A 9,576-nucleotide genomic window follows, 5' to 3' on the forward strand; every position below is an offset into this window, starting at 1 on the left:
TGAATAAATAATACCAAATATGCAGCATTTCTAGTTCAACATTTGCTCACGTTAGAAATGATTGTGTACTTTTATATATGTCTTCTTGCCAATGTCTTATGCCTTCTATTTCGGGATTGAAGGCATAGGGTGTAAGAGAAATAAGATGTTAAATAAGGGAAAGAAGATATAAAAAAATAGTTGATTCCAGTTCGGAATACTGTTTCACTTCAAACTTCATTGCGAAGCAGTCAGGCGTGTGTCCGTTAAAGTATGTCTTACAAAGTATGTCTTACAAAGTATGTCTTACAAAGTATATTATAATAAAAGTATTGACTCATCCTCAATAATTTAATGACAGCAATCGAACTTTCAGAGTATATTTAAGTGTCCTGCCCTGCTGATCGTATCCGATGACTTACTAAGGTCGCCAAATGCAATCTATAGTGCTTCTGTTGCTCTTATTGTATCTCTTGCAGATGCAGTAAGGATATATCAATTCTTGGTTTTCCTACTCTGAACTCACACTGTATCTCTATAAGCAATCAGTCTACAAGTTTTTGGAATCTTTTTAAGACGACCGTTTCAAAATGTCTTCCTGTAATGAAGAGTTAATTGCTGAAGTACGAGGAATATGCTTTTCTTATATAGAAGGATGACGCTATATTGCACATGTCATGCAGCACTACTCCTATTTCCCGTCCAACTAAAGAGACTAAAGAGAACGAGATCATAGAGATGTCACATTATGAAAGTTACCAGTCCGACAGGAAATCTACTAGCCTCGGGCTAGCGGATAACCGCTAAATTCGAGCGCTGGTTTGGGTAGCTTGTTGTACTGTCTAAACGTGAGCTCTTCGGCTTCAGTTTGGTCTTAATGTCACCTTTCTGCTTGCCACGAAATACTTGACTTTCTTGAGCTAGAATATCTGGTACAACTCCTATATGTTAAATGTAGCAGCGCGAAAAGCGTTAGCTGGAATATATCAGTTTCGCAGAAGTACGACTCCATTTAGCGTCACAACTGCTTCATCGATAAGCACACACACATATATATATATATATATATATATATATATATATATATATATATATATATATATATATATATATATATATATATATATATATATATATATATATATATATATATTGTAACTCGGATGTTTATAATTCTTATTCCTGTAATGAGGTTCTGAGGAAAAAGGCAAGAATAACGTGGACAACGATCTGTTAGTACTTAATAGTCAATTGGTTTTAAACGTCTTGTCATACTTAGAGAATAGTATATCAAGCTTCATTGCTAATATTTTGCTTATAATATACCCTCGATCCCATCGTAACATTTTATTTATTTTTAGTTTTTGTTGTGTGATTGAACTTTGTTCATTATTGTGGGTATTAGCGTTTCAATCAACCTAATACATATCTCTCTCATGTATGTGATTTTAGGTTGCATTTTGAGATGATTTTTAATTCAAGGTAAACTTGTTCACTTGGATCTGAGTTCAGAACATTCGCATGTTTACATGTTCTTTACTGTATTTTAGTATGAGATTAGACTTTATTTCCGATGTAGAAAATAATTAATTTGATTCGTAACTGGGCCTCATCGTGGTACTGTTATTGTGACTTCGCTTTTTAAATGACAGAATGCAAAAACAGAATTGCTCATTCTATAAGTTTACATCCTTTTAGAGGAATAAGTTGTGTTCAGTTCTACTTTGAGAGATTTATTAATTTCGGTTACCACAAATCTTTGTATGGGATAACAAAATGTTTCAGTCATAAAATATGAAACGATCATGTCTTTTATAGGATTTGATGCTGTCTTTCACAATTATTGTACCCAGAATGTTTACGAATGCATTGTTCGCATTCTTTGCACATGTATTCTACCCCATTGTGTACGACTGCACTGCTATAACTTATCTTACATGCATATCAAATGGCACGAAGGCATCACTTGTTTGCTATTATTCTATATGTGCTTTGCTTTATGATTTCGATGTCAAGCTCGGTCTTTCAATTATTGCAGTATTATACACATCTAACAACTTTTATAAATAAATCTTAAGTAGTTTTCCCAGCTCTAATCGTATATACATAATTTTATGCTATTTATGACGTTCTTTATATTTCAGACTATCTCATTTCTTATGCTACTATCCAGGGTAAATGAGAAAAATGTATAAATATTCGAAAATTTCTTTCAAAATAAATCTACAATATTTTAAAATATTTATATTTCATTCAGTTCTGTGTATTTCAAGAGGCTCATTTAATATGATGCAAATGTGAATAATCTTTGAAATTAATGAAAGCAGAACTATCTTCTTATGCTGTTGGTATTGTTATTCTTGTTGTTGTTTTGTGTTTAAAGAAAACCCCAGTAGTAACCGTCGACCAAAAGACAACACTTTCTACTGTATGTAAGTGATGAAATATCACCGAGGAAAAAGAAGTAAATATACGTATCAAACAAGCTTTACGTGATGTATTTATAACACCAATACAACTACAGGTCTATGCTCAATGTATTCACTTCTTTGCCGAACATCATGTTTAACCTATGGGGTAACTTAAAGTCGGCCGCCGGATGTACGATTAAAGAGTCATTTTTTTCACGTTTATATGTGTATGAATAAAGACATGCGTATACGTGTACACGTTAAGCTGCTGAATTAATCTCTTACAATAACAAGTCCTGCGATTATTCCAAGCAGAACCCTATTGTTTAAGATTTGAAAAAATATCTTGGAATAAAGTTCAATTTACGTTCGTTCGAAAATGAATTTTTGTTTCACTAAAAACAAAGAGAAATAGACATCTTTAGTATGTTTCATATAAAAAGGGCAATGGGATTAGTGAAGGTTGAATACAACTGATTTTTATCAATATTTACAACGATTACAAGAGGCTAGTAAAGACGTGTCTTTATTCAGGGAGTTTGTCAAAATTGTAAAGATGATAGCACTTGAACTCACACTGCATTTAAAGGAAATAAATATCTGTATCTTGCATTCTTACAACGGTTGTGAATCCAAATCCACCCTGGAGAAAAGAAATAGCAAAAGAAATCAACACAAGAGACAACACAAATATTTGTATTCCTAATTGAAATGTAATAAACAGAACAAAGAATTCAAATCTGACTTCTGCTAGTGCAAAATCACTTTTCAAACTAAAAGTTAAATCATAGTAGGTTAAGATGTTAGGGCGAGCAGTCAAATAAGTTAACTAAAACCAACTTTTACGGTCTCATGCCGCATACCACGTTTTACAGGCAACTTTATTTAATTAAGAAGGTGCTTTTATGAAGACATTCAACCATATTGTAGCGTTATCGTTTAGTTAATACTTAAACTAGGAAGATAATATAGTTTCCAAGACAATATTGGGTTAAATCAAGTTACTCAGTTTTGTTTTTATACTAAACTATATGTACATTCAGAATTCAGTTTTCCTTAAACACCCTTTAGGCCACATTATTTACCAGAGGACACGGACCATATACAATAAAATGAACATCATAATGTGGACAGCTCTTAAAAGTCGCTATTGCGTAGGAAATAATTTCAAGCAAAACGCACTGGATTTTCTAATCGTATGTGGCTATTTTGACGTCAACATCCTCCCTAATACACAATCACCATCGATGTCTAAATATAACAGACGATTAATATCTGACAAATATAATTGATCACTTGCATAGTATTTATATCAATCTTTTAAGCTGGACAATAAACATTCAAGTAAAAATTGATATTTCATTTTTTATTCATCTTTAATTATCTTAAACACGAAAAAAATGCACTGTCCTGACAAAGAAAGATGTGAATCGATAGAAACGTTTTATTAAACCATTATTCGTTTCTCCTGAAGCCATTCTTTCAAATCATCAACTTTAACTGCTTGCATAAAAGGAACAAAATGTATGTCTAAAATTTATAAATATTAGTTTTTTGATAATGAAGTGTATAATGCCGGTTAATACATGTTTCTTTTCCACATTTTCATTGTCTGTAAAGCTAAACGGTATTAACTGGATTGTCATGCGTGTAAATAATGGACCTTTTCCACACTAACCAAATAACATGAGAATATATTTTACAGTGACACTCAGTGTTACCTTTACACTTGATGACACTTTTATTTGAGCCACAATAACTGTGTGCAGTTTGGGGAAAGGTTTACAATTTTTTTTTCATTTTGGCATAGCCCATTCTAAGACTGTATTAGTGGTATTAAACAGGTTAGATCTGACATTTTCCTTCTTTAAGACATCGTGTAAATTTTGTCAAATACGAAAGTGACAGAGCTTCAGTATGTGGAACAACTGGGAGTCGACCAAACAATTGAATGTTAATCGATAGTAAAACGTAATCAAAGCAATGTCTTCTGAAATATAAATTGTATGTGGTCACACGAATATGGACAGCGGACCGAAGCCATGTGACAGTGGACGGTTCAATATTTATTTCAAAAAATGTTTTATATAAATTGCACATTCATTGTCATGACCATTTCTAGGCCATTATTCGTAGATCAGCCACATCTTTCACATACTCAGAAATGTCTGCCCACGTACTTCCTTTGAGACGATATCTTGTTAATCCACTACCATTCATGTATTTTACAAAACGTGAAATGATTTTTCCTAAATTACAAGACTACACAGACTATGAAAGGAAATACATTTTGTCATCTTTTGGATAACATGGTAAACATGTTCAGTATTTATTGACTGACATCTCGTATTGATTAACCTCATGTTGCATGATTTTATTTCCTTATTTTGTACATGTAGACCAGAATTGGCAGCGAAATTATTTTAACTGTACAGATGCAGTGGACCATAAATGTCTCTATAGATATGCACAAAATTAGTAACAAACTATCCACCAACGTTCACTTCCTAAAGGTTATAAATATCCTTCTATTCAGCTTTTAACTAACAATTGTCAAACATCAGCACCTTGACCTCAGTAAATCAATATAATATATAAGGTTAAACAATAATAACATGAAAGCCAAACTTACGCTTTTGAATGATATCCATTGTAAATTAGAGGATATAAGGACAGCAAATTCCTATCCTCGTGCGAGTCCATTCCACAGCCTTGCAGACAAAACCACGAGGACAAAGTTGTGCGTTCCGTCTTGGACCATAACATCGTGTCAAACCGTTGGGATCGCCATAGCCTAAAGGCAGTCCTACAGCACATGTATAGTCAGCTGAAAAGGACAAGAAAGTACCCATGAATTTTGTATTACCTTATTTTATGTCAAATACCTATACAGTTGGATAATATATTTGGGAATCATACATACTTGATCAATAAAGTTTCATTAGCATGTTAATGTATGCAGACTGATGTGTGATATTTCAAGAGAAACTTTATAACGCCCTGGGTTGTGGGAATGAGATGGGTCCATAGGATGATCATAGTTCAGTTTTGCCTTTAATTTAACCACAATAGATATAAGGTAAATTATCTAACGCACTTAGAAAAACAGCCGTTTAACTCAGCAAAAGGCGGATATGATTTTGTAATTTTCTGTCTAGCTTCAACCAATCATATGAAACTGTAAAGATAATTAACTCTAACCACTAATAATACAGTTTATCATTATAACGTACTGAAGTAGCAGCCCCTTAGTGAGAACATTGCATAATTCAGACTAGCAATTGCAACCAATAATAATATTACATGTTTGTATTTTGTTTCCATACTGCGACACAAATACCACAAATTCAGAGAAAGAAACACTAGACTCACAAAAACAGACAGACAGATGAAGACAGAAAAGATAGATACATACAATATTGACGATCTAAACAGCAATGACCATCATCTCCTGCTTGTGTGAAGCAGCTATATCCCTCTGGACATTGGAACGGAATATTGCGACTGCAAACCAAACCGTTTACACTACCATCCGGACAGGTTGCAATACCTGCAAAGATCAAACATAGTATAGTATGTATCATGATACGTCTATTAAAAAGAACATGTACCTTGCAGATAAAGTATGTAGGCTGCAAGCAAATGAGGCATCATAAACAAAAAATAATAAAAGGCTCAGTGGGATAGAAAAGATGCAAGCATAATATTATTTGGTTTTATCAAATTTGTATAATACAACATTTTTCCAAAGCTACAAATAGTACTGCATTCTTAACATACATACTTAGGCGCCTTGAATAAGGCATTATGTATCTAAAATAATATTGCTTTTCAAACGTTCGCGAGAAAGAAAAAAACACATTCTCTTTTTTTACATTTCTTACGAAAATTGTTTTATGCGTTATATTGTCCTTCTAAATCAAACTGACTTTCCTTAAAATTTAGGCTTACTAGCAAACAATTTACATTTTCTTTAAGAGATTTGGTACAATAAAAAAAAAATTAATTGTAAATACATAAAATAAACCAATCAATTATGAATGCACAATACTCCATTATCAAGGTGGAAAGCTAAATTTTGTGTTTTGGTATCAGACAATACTTTTGTTACCATTTCAAAAAATCTTATTCATCAGCCTCATCACCGCATAATATTTACACTATTAACTAGGTGTTATTAACCGATTTTGTGCAAATACTTTCAATTAACCTATTCCTGATGTAAAGAGGTATTAGAAAAATTAACTTACAGTTTTCCCACAAATATGCGCATACAAGAAACAAAGCTAAATAGAGCTGCATTTCAATAACTGCAATACCTATATTGTCCAACGCACTTCATTTATTTTCAGTTGTAGCTTTTATACAAAAGAATGAGGAAATATGTCAGTGAGCAGGTCATAAAAGTGAGTCATGATTCACACAAAACAAGTTTTAAGACATAAAGTTTCAATTAAGTATACAACCAAGTAATAATTAATGTGTTAAATGTCAATCAATGTTTCATAATTTGACTCGACTAACGTGTGATGATATGTTTCATTTGGTCTCCAAATGGCTATGTGGTGATTCAAAATGAGCAAATAATTGGATCTAATTCAATGACATCATCCTAATCTTACCAGAAATGTATTACCCTAACGCTTAAATAATCAGCGTATACAAGAAAGGTTTATTTAGATGCAGGAAAGAAAGGACATAATCTGAAGAAATATAGAAATGTAACACAAAAATTTAACTCACGGGTGGTGCGCATAGTTACAAATAACAAATCACTATCTTACTTTGATCAGGTAGGAAAACTTTCATCATGCAGAATGTATAAGTACCACCTCATGAAGCATTTTACATCAAAGACTCTAGTATATTATTGTCAGTCGCATATATATATATATATATATATATATATATATATATATATATATATATATATATATATATATATATATATATATTGTTGTTTACTTAAGAATTACTCATTCATATCTAAATATCCAAGAAAGGAATAAGACTTATTATTATGTTCAGTTTAAATTTAAATGGATTTTATTTATATTCTTCACTGGAATTACATGTTGCTCAACAATATTTTCTGTCTAAATCATTATTTTATAATTAGAGTGAATTTATGCAAGACCCTTTTGGATAATATAATTGGAATATATCAAAAGAGCGTTGGAACATTACCACATTAGAGGCTATAAGCACATTAGGATGTTCATTTCTTCTGATCGTCAATGCAATTAATTTGGAACTCAATAAATTTGGTCTTGTGATGGACGTTTCATGCTATTAGGGTTTTAGCTCAAAATTATATGGGGTCTTTTTACGTGTTTGCTTTGTATTCAAGGTAAATATTATTCGTTGAATTGTGTAACACCTGTTGGTTTTCGCTTTGTTATATTACTTACTTTAAGACCATTGAGTGGTAATATATGAAAACAACCTTCTCAATAAATGTACTTCAGGTTACCCAATATGGTAGAAGAATTCTCATTTTATTCAATTAATTGTCTAGTAGAGATTCAGCTGTACTACGCTAATGATTTTTCCCAAATACGAATGTAGTTTTACAGATATAATCCCAGTGTGCAGATAAGGAGCCTGCTTTTCTATTCATAAGGATATTCTTCGTTAGATTCTGTTGAAAATAAAGTTTTGATAGAACATTTCAGTGAGATGTCAGAATAACAAACTTTTTCAAAGTTTGATTTAATTGCTACCCACTAATTTCCATGCATATTAATTGAGGTAATCATATTTTTAATTTATTTGTTTTCATGATGAAGATGATAAATGCTGTAGACGTATTTTCCCTGTCTATTGTCTGTCGTATAATGTGTAAGTAAGTACATAAGACATAATTACCTGTGAAATAAAAATGTAAACTTTTAATGGGGAAGATAAATACCATACCTAGAAAAGACATTTATCTGCGTAACGTCCTACCAGGGATCAGTATATTAGTCGGCATTAATTTCCTTATGACACGAAACTGCAATACCAGTCCGGAAATTAGTCGTAAACTTCTTTAATTAACAAGATTGAGCACCTGACCATTTTTATTTAAGACGTATTTAAGCAATGCAATACAATTAAAATGTCATACTGATGTTATGTAAAGTTAAGGACAAAGCACTTCACTTTAAAGAACGTCAACAGTGGTCAACCACTAAGTGCAATTTGCACTGTAAACGTTCTGTATAAAACACGTAGAATCGTTTCACTGCAAATCGCTGAAGATGTCTGTCATACTAGGCTAAAATGTAAAGAAAACGTGGGTGGTTATTGCAGGCTGTAATTGATGGGGTTCATTAGCCACTGTCTTGTTCTTCTCTAATAATCAGCCGGTTGGTAGATAATAATGACATAGTAGAAAAACTATTGTTGTGACTGTCTTTACTAGTAGTAGTAGTAGTAGTAGTAGTAGTAGTAGCAAGGAGTGACTGGTGTTATATTATTATAATCTCTGGCTTCTTCTCATAAAACAGTATTCATAGTTCTCAAGTTGATACATACTCCTGAAGAAAGATGATTTTACATGTCGTCACACTAAAAACTTATATAATGCAAATAATGCCAACAGACCCCAAAACGAACGTGCTTGAAGATAACTTAAATCTGCAAGAAAGGGGTTTAAGTGGATTAAATTTTAAGACATGCCGTGTTGGGCAAAAAGACTATATTACTTGCAATACAATGGCATACTGATACGAGGACAAATCAAATTCAGATTCAAGTTACTCTAAGTAATATTGTTATATTTATAAAATATTATCAGGTATGTAGACTAATATATTTCTTGAATAACTGATAATTAAACATTATCTCATGTATTATTTCTTACGACTCAATGGTCTTACACAACATAAAATTTAATTATTTGACTAGAAAGCAAAAGTGGAAATTAAAAAGGAACATCCAGTATTGTGAATTAAATCCCATTATAGTCCTAAAATTTGTACCACAAGTTCACATATTTAAAGTTGATATTTGAATTCCATTTCTGTTCCAAAATAATTCAAATACTGAATATGTTGATGTGCCTATAGTCTTGAATGTGCTAATGTTCCAATGGCCTGGAATGAGGTCATGTGTTAACAGTCTTTTAAAGTATCTTAATAATATAATACATTGTAATGTAGAAAAGTATCATTTCATTTTCTGGTTTAATTTTCGTTTTTAT

The 9,576-nt window shown here is 31.9% G+C and overlaps 1 protein-coding gene across 1 annotated transcript; it reads right to left on the minus strand.

The window, feature by feature from the left end:
• Positions 1 to 2,900: 2,900 nt before the first annotated feature.
• LOC149794062 (uncharacterized) lies at positions 2,901 to 6,740 on the minus strand. Its single transcript, XM_089966506.1, has 4 exons — positions 6,641 to 6,740; positions 5,806 to 5,940; positions 5,023 to 5,217; positions 2,901 to 3,033 (listed from the first exon to the last, which is right to left on the minus strand). The coding sequence occupies exons 1-3, from the start codon at positions 6,690 to 6,692 to the stop codon at positions 5,048 to 5,050; spliced, it is 357 nt and encodes a 118-aa protein (XP_089822632.1). The 5' UTR covers positions 6,693 to 6,740; the 3' UTR covers positions 2,901 to 3,033; positions 5,023 to 5,047.
• Between the last annotated feature and the right edge of the window lie 2,836 nt (positions 6,741 to 9,576).

Source organism: Sinohyriopsis cumingii, chromosome 8, assembly GCF_028554795.1.
Source record: "Sinohyriopsis cumingii isolate HCF-2022 chromosome 8, ASM2855479v2, whole genome shotgun sequence".
Taxonomy (NCBI): domain Eukaryota; kingdom Metazoa; phylum Mollusca; class Bivalvia; order Unionida; family Unionidae; genus Sinohyriopsis; species Sinohyriopsis cumingii.